This window comes from Heterodontus francisci, chromosome 20 (genome assembly GCF_036365525.1).
Source record: "Heterodontus francisci isolate sHetFra1 chromosome 20, sHetFra1.hap1, whole genome shotgun sequence".
Lineage (NCBI taxonomy): Eukaryota > Metazoa > Chordata > Chondrichthyes > Heterodontiformes > Heterodontidae > Heterodontus > Heterodontus francisci.
The window spans coordinates 42,551,286-42,572,967 of record NC_090390.1 but is presented as its reverse complement, the minus strand read 5'-3'; the positions used below and the strand labels follow the sequence as shown (position 1 = coordinate 42,572,967).

Sequence of the window (21,682 nt, the reverse complement as noted above, 5' to 3'; positions counted from 1 at the left end):
AAACAAAAAGCAGGACAAGTCCAACCTGGCCACTTACCGCCCCAACTGTCCACTCTCAATCATCAGTAAAGTGATGGAAGGTGTCATCAAAAGTGCCATCAAGCAGCACTTGCTTAGCAATAACCTGTTCAGTGACACTCAGCTTGGGTTCCGCCAGGGCCACTCAGCTCCTGACCTCATTACAGCCTTAGTTCAAACATGGACAAAAGAGCTGAACTCAAGAGGTGAGGTGAGAGTGACTGCCCTTGACATCAAGGCAGCATTTGACCGAGTATGGCATCAAGGAGCCTTAGCAAAACTGGAGTCAATGGAAATCAGGGGGAAAACTCTCCGCTGGTTGGAGTCATACCTAATGAAAAGGAAGATGGTTGTGGTTGTTGGAGGTCAACCATCTGAGCTCCCAGACATCACTGCAGGTGTTCCTCAGGGTAGTGTCTGAGGCCCAACTATCTTCAGCTGCTTCAGCAATGACCTTCGTTCAATCATAAGGTCAGAAGTGGGGGATGTTCGCTGATGACTGCACAATGTTCAGCACCATTCGTGACTCCTCAGATACTGAAGCAGTCCGTGTAGAAATGCAGCAAGACCTGGACAATATCCAGGATTGGGCTAATAAGTGGCAAGTAACATTTGCGCCACATAGGTGCCAGGCAATGACCATCTCCAACAAGAGAGAATCTAACCATCTCCCCTTGATGTTCAACTACATTACCATTGCTGAATCCCCCACTATCAACATCCTAGGGGTTACAATTGACCAGAAACGGAACTGGAGTAGCCATATAAATACCGTGGCTACAAGAACAGGTCAGAGGCTAGGAATCCTGCGGTAACTCATCTCCTAACTCCCCAAAGCCTGTCCACCATCTACAAGGCACAAGTCAGGAGTGTGATGGAATACTCTCCGCTTGCCTGGATGGGTGCAGCTCCAACAACACTCAAGAAGCTCAACACCATCCAAGACAAAGCAGCCCGCTTGATTCCCACCCCATCCACAAACATTCACTCGCTACACCACCGACGCACAGTGGCAACAGTGTGTACCATCTACAAGATGCACTGCAGCAATGCACCAAGGATCCTCAGGCAGCATCTTCTAAACCCACAACATCTACTACCTAGAAAGATTAGGGCAGCAGATGCATGGGAACACCACCACCTGCAAGTTCCCCTCCAAATCACACACCATCCTGACTTGGAACTATATCACCGTTCCTTCATTGTCGCTGGGTCAAAACCCTGGAACTCCTTTCCTAACAGCACTGTGGGTATACCTACCTCACATGGACTGCAGCGGTTCAAGAAGGCAGCTCACCACCACCTTCTCAAGGGCAATTAGGGATGGGCAATAAATGCTGACCTAGCCAGCAACGCCCACATCCCATGAATGAATAAATAAAAACTCCCATGCCTTTGGATCTCCGTTCAGAGATCTGAGGCGGAACACTAGTTGGGAGAGGAGAGCAGCTAAGTTTTCAGGGTGGGGGGCGGGGGGGGGCGTCGGGGGGGCGCAGGGTTAAACAATTTTGATTGGTCTAGGGGATGGTGGGAAGGGGTAAAGTTCGCAGTTTATGAACTTTGAGAGGGGGGAAGGTCAGCATCACAAGCTAAGTTTATTTGGAGAGAAGGGCAAGCAATAAATTTTAAGGTCATGGGAGTCGCAATAACTTTATTTACATTTTTGCAATCATTATCTTTAAATATTTAAATTACATTCAAGAGCTGGAAGCCCTTTAAAAATGGTGTGGCGTCAGCGCAATGGTGCTGAATGTCACTGCCGGAGACAGACCACCCGCCCCCTCCACATCAACGGGGGGAGGGGGTGGGTCCGCCTCGTCCATGTAAATGAGTCGCCGCGTTAAATATCGCAGCGGCTCCACGGAATAAATCCCCGCATCGCCATCTTTGAAGCTTGCTGCCGAGATCGGCGGCAAGCTTCTAAAATGCAGCCCCTAATCTCATACTTAAGAGCCCCAAGTCTAGCTGTTATATTGTTCACCCTCCTCTGCACTTTCTACTGAACCTTTATACCCTTAACCATATGAGGACACTAAAACTAGACACAATATTGAAACTGTTAATGTACCAAGGCATTATATATCCTCTTTATTTCAGTCTTAGCGGTCCAATCTTTCCCTACAGCCTCCTCATCTCTAGGAGGTTATCTTGTAAATAAATAAGGATCCTACATGAGTGAAGGCTCTAGAAGATTATGGGCAACTGCTCTACTTTCACACTGGGAACTTCCAGAATCATTGTATTTGTTGGTCATGGTATTATGAATATCACAAACATCACTATGAGGGTACAGATGCTCAGGTAACATGGTGTAACCAGTTCCGACAAAATTGAATCATGGCATAAAGTTCTGTAGCTTTCAGACACTTACTTTGATTCTTTCTTGTGAATACATGTGATGTTTACTGCGTTCAACTGGATGGGACTACACTGTTTGATAAGGATGATTCAGAAAACAGTGAGCTCCTCCAGCAAAACTGTGTGATACCCAACACCTATGCTTGTATATTAGTAGATCTTTCAGTAGCATGATTTAGTTTATAATTGTTTTGCTGATTGCATTAGCACATCAAATGGAACTTTTGTCATTAATCTTAAATTTCAGATAGGTTTTCAGCCAAAATGGTATTCAACATCTCGCACCTTCGCCAAAGAAATATGACATGCAACATTGTCCTTTTCAAATGGAGAAAAAATGCAAACCCCTCCCCTTCCTACCAATCCTCATCACCCATAATTTGTTCTCAAGTTTTACAGTTAATGGTCACCTACCTCACTTGATCATTTACATCTCCAAGTCTTTCCAGATGTCCATATGTTTGCTGTACACAGTTTAAGTAATTTTGAGCTTTGGCAGCGAGTCGACCAATTAAGCCTGTGTTACCCTGGGCCACAAATACTGAAAAATGAAACATAGGGTTATCAGTTTTGATTCAATGCGAGCCTCAGTCTGCTGACTGCACATTTTGCTTTGGGGGTTTGGGTATGCTTTTCTTTGCCTCGTCAATTACCCAGTTCATTTCACTTAAATGAATCCAATGCAGAACAGAGCAAAACTTTTACTCCACAAGTCCAGACAGCAGGTCTAAGTAGCTTTAAGCAATCACAAAGTATATTTTCTAAATCTGCGGTCAATTTTATACCAATTGTACCTTCACATTAATGCAAACAATTGTGCTACTGGCAGTTAAATATTTTGTGGTTTTGTACCTTCCTTAATGGTCACAAAGTTACAATATCCGGTATATCGGACCATATGAAAGGACAGAACAAATAATTGATGGAAAAGGAAGGTTTAACAAAATTTACTAAAAGTTGAATTAGCTTTATAAAAATGCAATTGTTTAAAGACTAAAAAAAGAAATCTACTGATTGTGTTTGATTCATAGTAATTATTTCTAATTATATTAAAATAATGGTCAGTGTACCAAATTAAGCAGTCAAATATTCAGTAAATTGACCCATAAACTGAAATTAACAATGATACAGCAGTAATTAACAAGTAGTACATCATTCTAGGATTTCTTTCCAATTATTTTTTACAAAGATAACAGTAACAGCGCAATCATAACTGCAAGATAATGGTGCAGACGGTGGAACATATCCCATGCACATGGAATATACGGTCAGACCTTCTGTTCTTTAGTCTAAACACCTTTATGTTATCAGGCCAATCTTTGCCCTTTCTCTTCCCTCATAAATACAAATTAGAACAGATTACTACCATATTTGTGTGAGATTTATAAGATGCCCATTTAGCGTACCCTATAGCTATCATACATTCTCAATCCATAATAAATTAATAACTAAACGCTAAGCCAATCATAGAATTATGGTAAAAGCAAAATACTGCAGATGCTGGAAATTTGAAATAAAAACAAGAAACGCTGGAAATACTCAGCAGGTTTGGCAGCATCTGTGGAGAGAGAAGCAGAGTTAACGTTTCAGGTCAGTGACCCTTCTTCAGAACTGGAATAATGGTGCAACCTAAGTTCTTGTTAGCAAACAGACTTCAAAATTCAGAGAATTTAACAGAATACAGAACCGGTTTAAACCTTGAAGGGACAAAAAACAGCCAAGAACAACAAAAGAGGTGAGAGACAACATAAAACCAAAAGAAAAAGCGACCGTGATAGATACAAACAACGACAAAAGCTGACAAAACAGACAGTAAGAGTTATAAAATGGGAGTATGAAAAAAAAACTTACAAGGGATTTCAGAATCAACATGAACATTTTTTACAACTGAATTAAGAAAAGATCAGGAGCAATGTAGGCCCCTTGAGAATTGATAATGGTGACAATGTCAATGAAAATAAGGAAATGGTGGACATGTTGAATATTGTTTTGCATTAATATTTACAGAAAAGGAAGGGGATACTATTTCAAACACACAAACGAAACTCATTTTGAATCAGAGACAGAGAATGTGAAATTCAATCACCCGATTTCTTGGTAAATGGGCCGCAATGCATGGTGTGCCCACGCCTGTTCAGGCTGAGGTGGATAAGACACTCAAAATTGGTCTACCCACATCATCTGCATGATTGTGGCCCAAGTTCCTGGGCTTCCAGCTCTGGTCTCTTCTGCGCAACCCCGCTGACAAACTTTGTACAGAGCAGGTGGCGCCAACAATGTCTGTTTTTTTCTTAAAGGCAGGCTGCCTTTTAAAATGAAGGTGGAAAAAAGATTGGTGCAATGGAAATTCTTGAAAAATGAACACCAAGGTAGAGAGAGGGATCCAGATTGACGGATGCAGTGCCAGAAGCATTTGTCATGCAGATGCACAGCAGCAGCAGTGCCATGCTCCCACAGGGAGCCAGAAAACGTTCAAGGATCAACCTCAGAAGTCAGTGGAAGCAGGTGGCCAGAAAGGTCAACTCCCAGGGTCGGGACCCGAGGACCTGACAGCAGTGCCATGAGAAGGCTAATGACATCACACAAGTGGTCAACTCAATGAATGCATCTTCATTTCACATCTCATATCACAAGAGCACCAGCCTCTCACGCTGCTCAATATACCAGACCACTATCACTGACTTCAGGAGCACTCCCTGGCACTCAGGACTCAAGCCCAACATCCAGATACTACACCTGACCCTCAAATATGGACCTATTCTGTCAGCCTTACATGCACCATTCACTGCCTCCACTATTCAGCTTTGACAGGCTCATCACAGTACTACACAACCACTGACAAAGAACAAAGAACAGTACAGCACAGGAACAGGCCATTCGGCCCTCCAATCCTGCGCCGATCTTGATGCCTGTATAAACTAAAACCTTCTGTACTTCCGGGGACAGTATCCCTCTATTCCCATCCTATTCATGTATTTGTCAAGATGCCTCTTAAACGTCGCTATCGTACCTGCTTCCACCACCTCCCCCGGCAGCAAGTTCCAGGCACTCACCACCCTCTGTGCAAAGAACTTGCCTCACACATCCCCTCTAAACTTTGCCCCTCGCACCTTAAACCTATGTCCCCTAGTAACTGACTCTTCCAACCTGGTAAAAAGCTTCTGACTATCAACTTTGTCCATGCCACTCATAACTTTGTAAACCTCTATCATGTTGCCCCTCCACCTCTGTCGTTCCAGTGAAAACAATCTGAGGTTATCCAACCTCTCCTCATAGCTAATGTCCTCCAGACCAGGCAACATCTTGGTAAACTATTCTGTACCCTCTCCAAAGCCTCCACGTCCTTCTGGGAGTGTGGCGACCAGAATTGCACGCAATATTCTAAGTGTGGCCTAACTAAAGATCTGTACAGCTGCAGCATGACTTGCCAATTTTTATACTCTATGCCAAAACCAATGAAGGCATGCATGCCGTATGCCTTCTTAACTACCTTATCCACCTGCGTTGTCACTTTCAGGGACCTGTGGACCTGTACGCCCAGATCTCTCTGCCTATCAATACTCCTAAGGGTTCTGCCATTTACTGTATACTTCCCACCTGTATTAGATCTTCCAAAATGCATTATCTCACATTTGTCCGGATTAAACTCCATCTGCCATTTCGCCGCCCAAGTCTCCAACCAATCTATATCCTGCTGTATCCTCTGACAATCCTCATCATTATCCGCAACTCCACCAACCTTTGTGTCGTCCGCAAACTTACTAATCAGACCAGCTACATTTTCCTCCAAATCATTTATATATACTACAAACAGCAAAGGTCCCAGCACTGATCCCTGCAGAACACCACTAGTCACAGCCCTCCATTCAGAAAAGCACCCTTCCACTGCTACCCTCTGTCTTCTATGACCGAGCCAGTTCTGTATCCATCTTGCCAGCTCACCTCTGATCCCGTGTGACTTCACCTTTTGTACCAGTCTGCCATGAGGGACCTTGTCAAAGGCTTTACTGAAGTCCATATAGACAACATCCACTGCCCTTCCTTCATTAATCATCTTCGTCACTTCCTCAAAAAACTCAATCAAGTTAGTGAGACACGACCTCCCCTTCACAAAACCATGCTGCCTCTCGCTAATAAGTTCATTTGTTTCCAAATGGGAGTAAATCCTGTACCGAAGAATCCTCTCGACTAATTTCCCTACCACTGACGTAACGCTCACCGGCCTATAATTTCCTGGATTATCCTTGCTACCCTTCTTAAATAAAGTAACATTGGCTATTCTCCAGTCCTCTGGGACCTGACCTGTAACCAATGAGGATACAAAGATTTCTGTCAAGGCCCCAGCAATTTCTTCCCTTGCCTCCCTCAGTATTCTGGGTTAGATCCCATCAGGCCCTGGGGACATCTACCTTAATGCTTTGCAAGGCACCCAACACCTCCTCCTTTTTGATAACGACATGACCCAGACTATCTACAATCCCTTCCCTAGACTCATCATTCACCAACTGCTTCTCTTTGGTGAATACTGATGAAAAGTACTCATTTAGTACCTCGCCCATTTCCTCTGGCTCAACACATAGATTCCCTCCTCTGTCCTTAAGTGGGCCAACCCTATCCCTGGTTACCCTCTTGCCCTTTATATACGTATAAAAAGCCTTGGGATTCTCCTTAATCCTGTTTACCAATGACTTTTCATGACCCCTTTTAGCCCTCCTGACTCCTTGCTTAAGTTCCTTCCTACTGTCTTTATATTCCTCGAGGGCTTCGTCTGTTCCCAGCCTTCTAGCCCTTACGAATGCTTCCTTTTTCTTTTTGACTAGGTTCACAATATCCATCGTTATCCAAGGTTCATGAAAATTGCCAAACTTATCCTTCTTCCCTCACAGGAACATGCCGGTCCTGGATTCTAATCAACTGACGTTTGAAAGACTCCCACATGTCAGATGTTGATTTACCCTCAAACAGCCGTCCCCAATCTAAATTCTTCAGTTCCTGCCTAATATTGCTATAATTAGCCTTCCCCCAATTTAGCAGCTTCACCCGAGGACTACTCTTATCCTTACCCACAAGTACCTTAAAACTTATGCAATCATTCTGCCCTTTTTCTTGAAGGATAAGGTGGCACACAATAGAAGGCAGCAGAGCAGAGGAAAAATATTTGGGACAATGGGCACGTATTTTAATTGACAGAATGTGATTAATGGTGTCCCATAGAGACCTGTGTGAACTATTCACTATATTTATTAACAACTTAGATGATGGAATGAAGAGCCACATAGTCAAGGTTGCTGATGACACAAGTATAGGCAGCCTTGTAAGTGGTGTAGACAGAAGCATACAATTGCAGAGATATTAATAGATAGTTGAATGAGTAAAATTGTGGCAAATGGATTTTAATATAGGCAAGTGTAAGGTCATCCATGTTGCACCACAAAGGACAGATTAGAGTACTTTCCAAATGGTGAAAGGTTAGAAACAGTGGAGGTGCAAAGAGATTTGAGGGCCCATGTATGTGGATCATTAAAATGTCATGTATAGTGAAGCCTGGCTCAGGTATAAAATTAAAACCCGACCCGGGCCCGACCCGACCACAGCCAACCCAAACACAACCCGGGCCAGAGTCCTTCAATTTTTTTCATGCCTGACCCAATCCGAAAATATCAAACATGTTATTAGTACAAAAAAAAATTGCATCAAAACTTAGATTAAAAAGAAAACAATACTAAACAAAACGCAACCACAGCCAACCCAAACCCGACCCAGAATTCTGGACACAGAATATCGACCCGACCCAAATCCAACACATGTAGTCGGGTTTGGTCAGGTAGCCAGACTTTAATGGATACAGAAAATAACCTGCACAGAAAATGGAATGCTGTGCTTTATATCTAGAAGACTAGAATACAAACAGGTAGAAGTCATGCTTACAGATATACCAGAGCCATACCTGTTGGACCTTGAGTACGGAGTTCGGTTCTGGACATCATGGGCTGGATTTTTAATCAGGGGTGGGAAACGGACAGGAGAGTTAGTTCCAGGTCCTGCCCTTGCATTTTGTACTTTGGACATGCCCACTGCAATTTTCACAGATCCAGCCAACTAAAAGTGAGGGAGCAAGCTCACCGACCAATTAGGAATGGCGGGCAGATTCCCAATGCTATGGAGGGCCAATGGGAGGCCCACCAGCACTCAGATATCAGCAGCCCCACCAGCCAAAGTGGGAGATGCCGATGTGAGGATGCAGACAGCAATGGACAGGTGCAGGGAAGTTTATTTTATATGATCCTGGAGGGGCACCACTCCAGAGGACGGCCAGTGGCAGCCATGATGAGTGCATGGGTGGGTGGGGGGGGGTCCCTCTCTTGATCCATCATGGACCCCTACCCCTTCCCTCCCTGAGCCCACCACGTTGGCCTGGACATGATCTGGGCCAATGTGGGCTGCCCGCATTGCCAACTGGAAATCCCCATTGGTACGGGAACGAGCCTTAATAGGCCCCTTTATATCTAATTAACCTAAATTGGCTACCCGCCACTTACCATTGGGCAGCTGATCTGACCCCAAACCAGCCTCTTACAAAATGGCTCGGAGCTGGAATCATGGTGGGGAGCTGAATCGGAAGCTGGCAGTGCCAAATAGCGGGCCCGCCGGCTTCTGATCCGGACTCCGATCTCTTAAAAATCCAGCCCCATATCTTAGGAAGGAAATATTGGCCTTGAAGAGAGTACAAAATTTACCAGAATGATATCTGGACACCAATGGTTAAATTACAAGGAAAGATTATACAAACTCGGGTTTTATTTAGAATTTAGACCGTTAAAGGGTAATGTGTTCAAAGTTTTTAAGATATTAAGAGAAACTAATGAAGTAGATAGAGACAATTTATTTCCACTTTGTTAGGGAATGTCGGGCAAGGGGATAAAGCCTAAAAATGAGAGCCAGGCCTTTATGGATTGAAGTTAAGGAACACGCTAAGGGTGGCAGAAGTTTAGAGCTTTTATCCACAAACAGCAATTGATGTTAGGTCTGATGTTAACTTTAAATCAGAGATGGATAGATTTTTGTTAACCAGAAGCATTAAGGGATATCCTGGCAATGGCAAGTATATGGAAATAAGTCACAGATCAGCTATGATCTCATTGAATCTTGAAGGGCTAAATGCCCTGCTCCTGTTCCTACGTTCCAATGTTCCAAGCTGAAGCCAGACACAGGCATTGGACTACCACTAATTTAATCAAAGGGCTCAATGAAAACAAAATATCATAATAAAGCCTTGAGCTTTTAAATATGGTTACACTTAAGCCCCCAATCTTCACATGCACATTATTGACCTACTTGAACTTGTAGACCATCGTAATTAAGCTTATCCCTGCACCCACTCAATATTCACACAACATGAGATAGCATTTGAGTAGGGGCCTAAATGGCTGAAGGCACAACTGCCAATGGTGGCGAAAGGGATTCAGGATGCACAAAAAGGTAGTCAGAGAAATGGAGAATGTTCGGTAGGTTGTTGCCCTGAAGGACAGTACAGAAATAAGGAGGAGAGTCAATGGAGGAATTTAAGCACAAGAATAAGAATTTTAAATTTGAGGTGTTGGGTGACTGGGACAATATAGACCAGAAAGGAAAGAAGTGACGGATGAGCAGGACTAAGTGCAGAAGAGCATACAGATAGCAAAGCAATGGATGAGCTGAAGTTTACAAAGGGTTATGGATGGATGTGTGGCCAGTAGAGCACTGGAATGCTTGATCTTGGATGTGACAGAGGCATGATGGAGGGCGGGTGACAGCTTAGATTTTTGTGCTCACATCTCTGGAGTGGGACTTGAATCCACAATCTTCCAACTCAGAAACATGAGTGTTGTCAACTGAGCCACAGCTGACACAAAGATTAATTACATGCTGGCTATGCCTCAAAAGTGCATCCTCTGGAGAAGCACTTACTCTCGGACCAATTTTGTAAATGTGTGCTTCCAGGGTGGAGCCTTAACTGTCAGGGTTACATAATCAGGAAAATGTAGGCATGCAGCTCATAACTTCCAAATATATTCTCCCAGCAGTTGAAGTTTAATACCAGGACTTCACATTCAAAAAATTGTCTCCTGCAACTCAAATAACAAATTTTGGGCAGGACTCTTTCATGGACTTTTGCACTGGAATTTCCAATCAGGCAACGATTCAAAAAGTTCAGTACCTTTGACTGGGCATCTGAGATCTGTGTGCGCAGGGCAATTGTACAACTCCTTAACGACTCAGACAGAGAATCGTCAATGGCCACCACAGAGTCTGAACCAGGAAGTGAAAATCAGGTACAGAAAGAAAAATAGAAAGATTGGATACAAGAGGCAGAAAGAAAAATTATAAAATATTTAACATTTTAAAATCAACAATAAATAAAGTATAAAGAAATGCTGGCCGGGATTTTATCTGGGTGAAAGGAGTCTAAACCTCCAGCAAAAACACTGGCGAGAACCCCATGTCGCCTCTTCAGTGGGAGGCCCGCCGAAACATGTGCTCATTCGGCACGTAACTGGACAGCGGTGACCTGGATCAGGGACACTGGTGACCAAAGTCCTGAACTCTGAGAGCTGCTGGCCAGAGGTCAGCAGCTCTTTAACTGAGCAGTACCACCACGGAGGTGGTGGCTGCTGCTTGTCAGCACCCACTCAAAGGCCAAATGCAGCACTGGACCCAGGCCACAGATTGGTCAGGGTGGGAGGGGTCTCATGGGGTGGAGGTCCGTTGGGTGGGGGGTGCTGTAAGGGGGGGGTGGTCAGCAGCAAGAGCAGGGGATGGTGCTCAGTGTGAGCCGAACTTCCCGATGCCGGGTCCCTCATTCAGGCACTGTGCCTATTAAGAAGGGACCCCTACCCCACCAAGGGATTGGCAAGAAGTCCGTACACAGACACCAGTGTCCGTGGTATAAGATGCTGAGGTCCATGACTGGTAATTTCAGGGATGAGAAATTTCCCACTGGCTTTTTAAAAACAAAATCACAAATGTCAGTTTCTAAGCAGACAGGTGCTATGTTTCTGAACTTCGGACAGCTTCACAGTTTACATGCGAGTTCCGATTTCTTTTTTAAAGCCCACCAGAAAACCCGAAACTGTCCAAAGTTCAGAAACTGTTGTTCCCGCTCCCAGTAATGATCAAAGACAGGCGGGACAGAGAGAGATAGAGAAGGGGAGAGAGAGAGCGAGAGAAGGGTGGAGAGAGAGGGGCGGGGGTGAGAGAGAGAGAGAGAGAGAGAGAGAGGGGGGAGTGACAAACAGAGAAAGAGAGGGGGGAGGAGAGAGAGTGAGAGAAGGGTGGAGAGAAAGGTAGAGACAGAGAGAGGGGGAAGAGAGAGAGAGAGAGAGAGGAGAGACAAGAGTAGAGACAGAGATAGAGGGGGAAGAGAGAGGGGAGAGAGGGGAAGAGAGAGAGAGAAGGGTGGAGAGAGAGAGAAGGGTGGAGAGAGAGAGAGAAGGGTGGAGAGAGAGAGAGAGAAGGGTGGAGAGAGAGAGAAGGGTGCAGAGAGGAGACAGAGAGAAGGGGAGAGAGAGAGAGAGAGAGAGAAGGGGAGAGCGAGAGGGGAGAGAGAGAAAGAGAGGAGAGACAGAGAGAGAGAGGTGGCGAGAGAGAGAGAAAGGTGGAGAGAGAAAGAGAAGGGGATAGAGAGGGGGTGGAGAGAGAAGGGCAGATATACAGAGAGAGAGAGAGAGAGAGAAGGGGAGAGAGGGAGGAGAGAGAGGGAGAGCGGTAGAGAGAGAGAGAAAGAGAGAAGGGTGGAGAGAGAGAAGGGTGGAGAGAGAGAGAAGGGTGGAGAGAGAAAGAAGGGTGGAGAGAGAAAGAAGGTGGAGAGAGAGAGAGAGAGAAGGGTGGAGAGAGAGAGAGAAGGGTGGAGAGAGAGAGAGAAGGGTGGAGAGAGAGAGAGAAGGGTGGAGAGAGGGAGAGACAGAGACAGAGAGAAGGGTGAAGAGAGAGAGAAGGGTGAAGAGAGAGAGAAGGGAGGAGAGAGAGAGAGAGAGAAGGGTGGAAAGAGAGAGAGAAGGGAGGAGAGAGAGAGAGAGAAGGGTGGAGAGAGAGAGCGCGAGAGAAGAGAGAGAAGGGGAGAGAGAGAGAAGGGTGGAGAGGGAGAGAGAGAGAGAAGGGGAGAGAGAGAGAAGGGTGGAGAGGGAGAGAGAGAGAGAGGGAGAGAGAGAGAGAGGGAGAGAGAGAGAGGGAGAGGGAGAGAGAGAGAGGGAGAGAGAGAGAGAGGGAGAGAGAGAGGGGGGAGAGAGAGAGGGGGGAGAGAGAGAGGGGGGAGAGAGAGAGGGGGGAGAGAGAGAGAAGGTGGAGAGAGAGAGAGAGAGCGAGAAGGGTGGAGAGCGAGAAGGGTGGAGAGAGAGAAGGGTGGAGAGAGAGAAGGGTGGAGAGAGAGAAGGTGGAGAGAGAGGTGGAGAGAGAGAGAGAGAAGGTGGAGAGAGAGAGAGAAGGTGGAGAGAGAGAGAGAGAGAGAAGGTGGAGAGAGAGAGCGAGTGAGAGAGAGAGAGAAACAAGGGTGAGAGAGAAGGGTGGGGAGAGAGAGAGAGAAGGGTAGAGAGAGAGAGAGAGAGAGAGAGAAGGGTAGAGAGAGAGAGAGAGAGAGAAGGGTAGAGAGAGAGAGAGAGAAGGGTAGAGAGAGAGAGAAGGGTAGAGAGAGAGAGAGAGAAGGGTGGAGAGAGAGAGAGAAGGGTGGAGAGAGAGAGAAGGGTGGAGAGAGAGAGAAGGGTGGAGAGAGAGAAAGAGAGGGTGGAGAGAGAGAGAGGGGGCGAGAAGGGTGGAGAGAGAGAGAAGGGTGGAGAGAGAGAGAGAGAGAGAAGGGTGGAGAGAGAGAGAGAGAGAGAAGGGTGGAGAGAGAGAGAGAGAGAGAGAAGGGTGGAGAGAGAGAGAGAAGGGTGGAGAGAGAGAGAGAGAGAAGGGTGGAGAGAGAGAGAGAGAGAAGGGTGGCGAGAGAGAGAAGGGTGGAGAGAGAGAGAAGGGTGGAGAGAGAGAGAAGGGTGGAGAGAGAGAGAGAAGGGTGGAGAGAGAGAGAGAAGGGTGGAGAGAGAGGGGAGAGAGAGAGAGGGGAGAGAGAGAGAAAGGGGATAGAGAGAAAGGGAGAGAGAGAAGGGCAGAGACAGAGAGAGAGAGAGAGAGAAAGGAGTGGAGAGAGGGAGAGGGGAGAGAGGAGGGTCAAGGGAGGGAAGGGAGAGAGAGAGAGTTAGAGAGAGGAGAGAGGAAGGTGGAGAGAGAGAGAAAGGTGGGGAGAGAGAGAGAAAGGTGGAGAGTGAGAGAAAGGTGGAGAGAGCGAGAGAAAGGTGGAGAGAGCGAGAGAAAGGTGGAGAAAAAGAGGGGAGAGAGAGAAGAGAGCAAGAAGGTGGAGAGAGAGCGAGAAGGGTGGAGAGAGAAGGGTGGAGAGAGAGAGAGAGAAGGGTGGAGAGAGAGAAAGAGAAGCGTGGAGAGAGAGAGAGAGAGAGAGAGAAGGGTGCAGAGAGAGAGAAGGGTGGGTGGACAGAGAGAGAGTTAGAGAAAGGGGAGAGAGAGAGAGAGAGAGAGGGGGAGACAGTGGAGAGAGTGGGAGACAAGGGGGGGAGAGAGACGGGAGGGAGAAGGGTGGAGAGAGGGGAGGGAGAAGGGTGGAGAAAGGGGAGGGAGAAGGGTGGAGAAAGGGGAGGGAGAAGGGTGGAGAGAGGAGTGGAGAGAGGGGAGGGTGGAGAGAGAGAAAGAGCCAGAGAGGCAGAGAGAGAGCGCAAAGGGTGGAGAGAGAGCGAGAAGGGTGGAGAGAGAGCGAGAGAAGGGTAGAGAGAGAGAGAGAAGGGTAGAGAGAGAGAGAGAGAGAGAGAAGGGTGGAGAGAGAGAAGGGTGGAGAGAGAGAGAGAGAAGGGTGGAGAGAGAGAGAGAAGGGTGGAGAGAGAGAGAGAAGGGTGGAGAGTGAGAGAGAAGGGTGGAGAGTGAGAGAGAGAGAGAGAGAAGGGTGGAGAGAGATAGAGAAGGGTGGAGAGATACACACACACAGACACACACACACCAGGGTGGAGAGAGAGAGAAGGGTGGAGAGAGAGAGGGAAGAGTGGAGAGAGAGAGAAAGAGAAAAAGTGTGGAGAAAGATAGAAAAGGGTGGAGAGAGAGGGTGGGAGAGAGAGCGTGAGGGGGGAGAGAGAGAGGGGGAGAGGGAATGAGAGAAGGGTGGAGAGAGAGTGAGAGGGTACAGAGAGAGAGAGGGGAGAGAGAGAGAGAGAGAGAGGGGAGAGAGAGAAAGAGGGGGGAGAGAGAGAAAGAGAAAGAGAGAGAGTAGGGAAAGAGGGAGAGAATGGTGGGGAGAGGGAGGGGGAGAGAGAGAGCGAAAGAAGGGTGGAGAGAGAAAGTGAAGGGTGGAGAGAGAGGGGGAGAGGGAGAGAGAGAAGGATGGAGAGAGAGAGAGAGAGATGGGGGAACAAGGGGGGGACAAGAGGGGGGACAAGAGAGGGGGGTGACGAGAGGGGAGTGATGAGAGGGAGAGAGGGGGGCAAGAGAGCAAGGGGGGCAGAGAGCGAGAGAGAGAGAGAGGGGAGAGAGAGGGGGAGAGATAGAAAGTGGGGGAGAGAGGGGGGGGGGGGGAGAGAGGGAGAGGGTGGAGAAAGGGAGAGGGGAAAGAGAAAGAGAGGGGGAAGAGAGAGAGGGTCGAGAGATGAACACCAAGAGGAGAGGAGAGAAGCGAGATGGACACAGAGAGGGGATAGGGATTGACACAGTGAGGGAGCAAGCGAGAGAGGAGAGAAAGAGATCAAGATCGCTCCTGACACATGGACATCTATCCGAATTCTCCACATCGCTATATCAAGTGTGTGGGCAGACACTGACTACTTGTGCAAGCAAAAACAATGCCAGGTAACTCACTAAATAGGGAGAAATGTGTTTTAAGTCAGACTGTGTCTTGATGGCATTAGGTTTGCTATACATTTCCTTTACCGATTAATTGCCCCCATGTCCATGGCCGAGTCAATATATTTGTCAAATGTCTGTGGTGCAGCATTGTGGTGCCGATCCCTGCCCCAACCTCTGGAGCCGACAAGCAACCCGCACGGTTTTTCTTGCTGTGCTCCACATATGGCGACATGCCCGCTTGCCGCTAGGTTAACTGCAGCAAGAGGAGTCCCTTAATTGGGCATTAATTGGCCTCAAGGGCCTCAATTCGTACGGTGCGGAAAAGCCATTCACAGGCCATCCCACCCTGGACTTCATTTCGCCGGAAGCAGGAAGGTGGCACCCCCAACCACCACCCCCCCCCAACCCGCCAACCCCGCCGCCACCTTCCTACCCAATTACATGCTCTCCCTGCTTCCAAACTCTCCGCGGGGGAGAGCATAAAATCCCTCCCGAGATTCCGTACTTGTTAATGTTAATTTCCAGTGCCAGTGAAGTTGTTTGGCAGTAATTAAAACCATACATTAAAAATGTACTTACACAGGAATGGACAAGCCCAGTATTTATTGCCCATCCCTAATTGTCCTTGAGAAGGTCATGGTTAGTGACCTTCTTGAGCCGCTGCAATCTATGTTTTGCAGGTACTCCCACAGTGCTGTTAATTTGGGAGTTCCAGGATTTTCTTCTTTGGCCACCTTATCTCGAGAGACAATGGATAAGCGCCTGGAGGTGGTCAGTGGTTTGTGAAGCAACGCCTGGAGTGGCTATAAAGGCCAATTCTAGAGTGACAGGCTCTTCCACAGGTGCTGCAGAGAAATTTGTTTGTCGGGGCTGTTACACAGTTGGCTCTCCCCTTGCGCCTCTGTCTTTTTTCCTGCCAACTACTAAGTCTCTTCGACTCGCCACACTTCAGCCCTGCCTTTATGGCTGCCCGCCAGCTCTGGCGGATGCTGGCAACTGACTCCCACGACATGTGATCAATGTCACAGGATTTCATGTCGCGTTTGCAGACGTCTTTAAAGCGGAGACATGGACGGCCGGTGGGTCTGATACCAGTGGCGAGCTCGCTGTACAGTGTGTCTTTGGGGATCCTGCCATCTTCCATGCGGCTCACATGGCCAAGGATTTTGACCCAATGGCAATGAAGGAACAGTGATATATTTCCAAGTCAGAATGGTGTGTGGCTTGGAGGGGAACTTGCAGGTGGTGTCCCCATGCATCTGCTGTCCTTGCCCTTCTAGGTGGTTAGGTCGCAGGTTTGAAGGTGCCATTGAAGCAAACTTGGCAAGTGGCAGCAGTGCATCTTGTAGATGGGACATACTGCAGCCATGGTGTGAAAATGGTGGAGGGAGTGATTGTTTAATATTGTAGATGGGATGCCAATCAAGAAAGCTGCTTTTCCCTGGATTGTGTTGAGCTTCTTGAGTGTTGTTGGAGCTGTACTCATCCAGGCAAGTGGACAGTATTCCATCACACTGCTTTGGAGAATCAGGAGGTGAGTTACACACTGCAGTTTCTGGTCAATAGAGACCCCCAGGATGTTGATGCCATTTAATGTCATAGAGGGGGCAGGGGGTGGTTCGCGTGGAGCTCCAGAATGGCAGCATCGGCGCCAAATCAGCTAAAAGCACATTGATTGACATTATGATGTGCCTGCTCTGCTTACTTCTGGCAGATGTTATTTGTCTACGCACTAACCCCTTTATCAATACAGCGTATAGCACACTTCATGGCAGAAGTGTGCGCATACACTAGTGTGGATGCCATTTTAGAACTTTAGGATACTTCATAGCATCCAAAAAAGTGATTGCACAGTGTTCAGTTACATTTCCAACTCTTCAGATTATGAAGCAGTCCGTGCTCGTATGCAGATAAACCTGGACAACATGTAGGCTTGGGATGATTAGTAGCAAGTAACATTCATGCCACAGAAGTGCCAGGTAAAGATCATCTCCAACAAGAGAGAATCTAACTATCTCCCCTTGATATTCAACAGGAATACTATTGTTGAATTCCCTACTAACATCCTCAATGTCACTATTGGCAAGAAAGTTAACATATTATTATGTCTACAAGAGCAGCTTGAAGGCGACGTACTCTGCATTGAGTAATTCTCCTCCTGACATCCCAAAATCTTGCCACCATCTACAAGGCACAAGTCAGGAGTACGATGGAATGCCACTTGCCTGGATGAGTAAAGTTCCAATAACATTCAACAAACTCAACAACATCCAGAACAAAGCAGCCTGCTTGATCAGCAACCCATCTACCACATTAAACGTTCACTCCCCCCACCACTGGTGCAACATACCTGTGGTGTGTACCATCTACAAAATGCACTGCAGCAACTCACCAAGGCTTTTTCATCAGAAGGACAAAGGAAGCAGGGGCATGGAAACACAACTACCTACAATTTTCCTTTCAAGTCATACATCATCCGGACTTTGAAATATATTGCTGTTCCTTCACTGTCACTGGTGCAAAAGCCTGGAACTTCCTACCTAAGTAAAGTGGCAGCATAAACTGCTGCGGTTCAAGAAAATGCCTCACCACCACCACCACCTTGCCAGAGACTCCCAGATCATGTGAATGAATATATTAAAAAAATTCCAAGGGGAATGCCGACTACTGTACCTATATCGGAGAGCAACTAGTTTGTGCAGAAGCCTTGAATTCAGCATAATGTCCTTCAGCACCTGCCACATCACTCTTTGTAGACATTATCAACTTTAAATAACACTAAAAAGCACCAAACACTTGTAAAATTGTAGCAACAGCTAATAGAAATCAATCAGCAACTAACCTAAAAGTAGTTGATCAGTTAAGCAACAGGTGGGGGGGGGGGGGGTTCCTTCCTGTAGTATAAGGGTATCAAAGGGTTAATCTTGAGAGATTACCGCCCACCAGGATGAGGTAAGAGATCATGTGGGAGAGATTCAAGAACCATTACAGCATGGCTTTTGAAGGAGTGTAGTGTATACAGTTACTATACAATAAAGATTAACGTTTAAATACTACAGTCTAAGAACCTCTCTGGCTAGACTCCATATTATATATTTGGTTCTTTATGCTGCTACCATACAGTGAACAGCACTGGAATCGAAGTCTTATAGCCAGAAGAGAAGAAACTTTAAAATAAGTAGCTGAAAAGAGTGAAATAAACTACAGATCAGAGAAGGCTGAGAAAAGCTCCACAGAATGGAAGCATGGCTGAAAAGCAAGCGATCGGGTGAGTCATTGTGCCAACGATTGAGAAATTCCAGTTTAAAAAAAAGCCTTTGAAGAACTTAAAAAAGTAATTTTCTAAAGGCTCCGTGTGAGTGAGTAAATAAAAGGGAAAACCCCAAAAAGATTGCGAACTGAAAAAAAAGTCCAATAGTGAAAAAAGACCATGAACGCAGCAGAGTCTCTATATTAATGCAGCCAGGCTGAGAGAAAAAAAATCACTAAAGCAGTCAAGCGTGAAGAAAATAAATAAACTCTAGCTCTCAAAAAGCAGCTCTATGAATTCCAATAGGCACCTGTGTAAACATTTCAGTGATTTGCTTAAGCAAAGGGAAAACCCCTAGAGAACCTGTAAAAAAGGAACACTCTCAAGAACCTGGTACACTCCATAAAAGCAAGATAGCCTGAAAAAAGAAGTTTCTTAAAGGGAGAACAGTCTAAAAAGTCTATTAGAATAAAAAAAAGATCAAAAATTGGGAGTGCCAGAGAGTTTCAAAAGTCTCAAGGGATCTCATCAGACTCAAAACTGGGAACTATGGAGGAAATGGTTCCTCAGACATAGAATTGCATCGAAATTAACAGCAGGTCTGAAAGAGAGCAAGTGCATACATTATTATATTTAATTGGTGCTGTAGCTGATGATATTATAGCAAGACAATATACTGATGAAATGTCAGCCACATTTGACAAAATCTTAAAAGCTTGTGATTCCTACTTCAACTGGCACAACAATAACAGACCAATTATACAAGGTGAGAAAAGACCTTGGCATAGAGCTGAATAAGTGGCACCAGGAAAAAAAGGTATACTTGAAGGGAAGGGGGAGGGAAAAAGAGGGGAAAGAATGAAAGACACCCTTAAACCCTGCCAGCGCTGTGATTCCAAAACCTCCCACGGGCATGAACAATGTTCCATCAATGGAGCAGAATGCTTTTATTGCAGAAAAATAGGGCATTTCAGGAAGATGTGCCAAAATAAAATTTCGACTACCTCAAGCTCTAAAGGAAAAGTATTTAATAATAGAGAGGTAAATGAAGTTAAGCAACCTCCTACAGCAGACCAATTAAAATATTTTCTGGGCAAGATCAAAATCAAGCATTTTGGTCAACGTATATGTCAACAGACTTTTCATTAATTTCAAACTCGACACTAGAGCAAGTGTGTTGGTCCTGTCAAATCAAGAGCTGTGGCTTTCCACACATGTTTTGCAACCAACAGAAACTAAATTACATGGTCCAGGAGGTGTGATACTTGAAGTAAAGGGGAAGTTACAAGCAATGCTTCAATGTAATGGAAACCAGATATTAGAAACACCGTATGGAATCAGGAGTTCTCACTCTTAAGTGGAAGAGCTTGTATTGACCTTCATATTATAAAGAATGTTGAAGAAGATAAACAAGAAGAATTCAGGAGCTAGGACAGAGGGAGAGTCCCCCCAACCTGACCTGAGCACTGCAGAGAGTACCGATTCCGCCGGAAAGCCCACACAATGCAGAGAGAGCCCACACAACACAGAATGGCCCGCCATGCCGCTCAAAGACTACAAAAACAAGAAAGAGAAATGTAGCAAGTTCCTACAGTAGCGCTCCACAGACAGAGAAATTGGGAAGAAGCAAGTCCAACAAAATTGTCAGGTACACAGACAAGATCAAAGAGAACCACTAATTTCAACCCAATTCCCAACTAGACCGTGGGAACAGTTGGAGATGGACTTATTCTTTGAGGGAAGATCCTATTTAATTTTAGTTGATCACTTCTCAAGATGGATCGAAGTTTAGCGAATGTACACAACAACTGAAGCAGTCATCAGAGTTTTACAACAAGTTTTCGCAACACATGATGTACCTTTCCGGATAGTATCTGATAATGGACCAAAATTTGCAAGTGATTACTTCACATACTTTGCAGAAGAATGTGGATTTGTTCCTCTAACAAGTTCTCCCAAGTATCCACAATTAAATGGAGAAGTTGAGCGAGCAGTCAGAACCATTAAAACTATGATGATGAAAAATCAAGATTTTCAATGAGCACAAATGACATACAGATCGACGCCATTACTGTGTGGATCAGCGCCATCAGAATTCTTAATGTGAAGAAAACTTTGAACACAACTTCCAATTCTACTCAAGAAATTACTTCCAGAATTACAAAGCAAGGATTATCAAAAAGTACAAGACAAAGAAAAGTATTGAAGCAAACAGACCCATAATTATAAACAGAAGATACCGTACAAGAAACCGACCAAAGTTGTCAGAAGGGCAAAAGGTATGGGTATGAGATCAAAATAGAGAAGGGATAGTTCTCTAGAAAGACAAGAATCAACAGCGATTTTATCAAATATGAACTCAAGAAGGTTCTATACAGATAAATAGAAGGAATCTTATTCCTTTACATCAAAGACGTGCAACGGTCATACATTTAGACGACTCAGATGATGAACTGAAAATTCAAAAAGCACCGAATGCTATAAACCTCAATGAAGGCCGTCTAAGTCAAGAAACAAGAGATCAGAGAGACACTACCAATTTTCCACATCTGACGACAAGATCACGGAGAGCTGTGAAGCATCCTAATGGGTTGAATATATGAAGTCAGAGACTTAGGGGGAGATGGGGTAGTATGTAAATAAAAATAGTGAATGTACATAAATATATATTGGGATAAAGACTTGGGGGGGACATGTAGTATAAGGGTATCAAAGGGTTAATCTTGAGAGAATGTAAAGATTACCGCGCATCAGGATGAGGTAAGAGAGAGAGGAAGAGACTCGATAACAATTACAGCATGGCTTTTGAAGGAGACACACAGGCTAGTGTGGAAAGTATATAATGTTACGACCAAGGCAAGAGCAATGTACTGTTAATTCAGTCCCACTACTCTATAGGTCATAGCATATTAGTAAAGTTTCCCACCTACTGGAAAGTCACCAAATTAAACACTATTTGTCCCCCAGAATAAAGCACACCAAACCAGGTTTCTTTAAACAACAAAATTAACTATTTATTGATAAACTAAGTCTTAAACAAGAATGAGATAACTCTATATGTGAAAAAGATTCTTTTGAAACTTATTCTTCTTAACCCTCATGTACACATATATATACACATTAAAAAAACGGTTAACTGGGGAAAAAGGCTTTTTCAGTTTACAACTGTTTCTTAGGAATAATAAAAATGGGTTTCACAATCTGGTC

General features: G+C 45.4%; 1 protein-coding gene across 1 annotated transcript in view; it reads right to left on the bottom strand.

The window, feature by feature from the left end:
* Positions 1-21,682, bottom strand: part of LOC137380601 (cilia- and flagella-associated protein 46) — a 453,149-nt gene that overhangs the window by 320,364 nt on the left and 111,103 nt on the right. Inside the window, exon 14 of the mRNA XM_068052672.1 lies at positions 2,791-2,917. Coding sequence (XP_067908773.1) covers positions 2,791-2,917 — 127 coding nt within the window. The remainder of the gene's footprint in view (positions 1-2,790; positions 2,918-21,682) is intronic.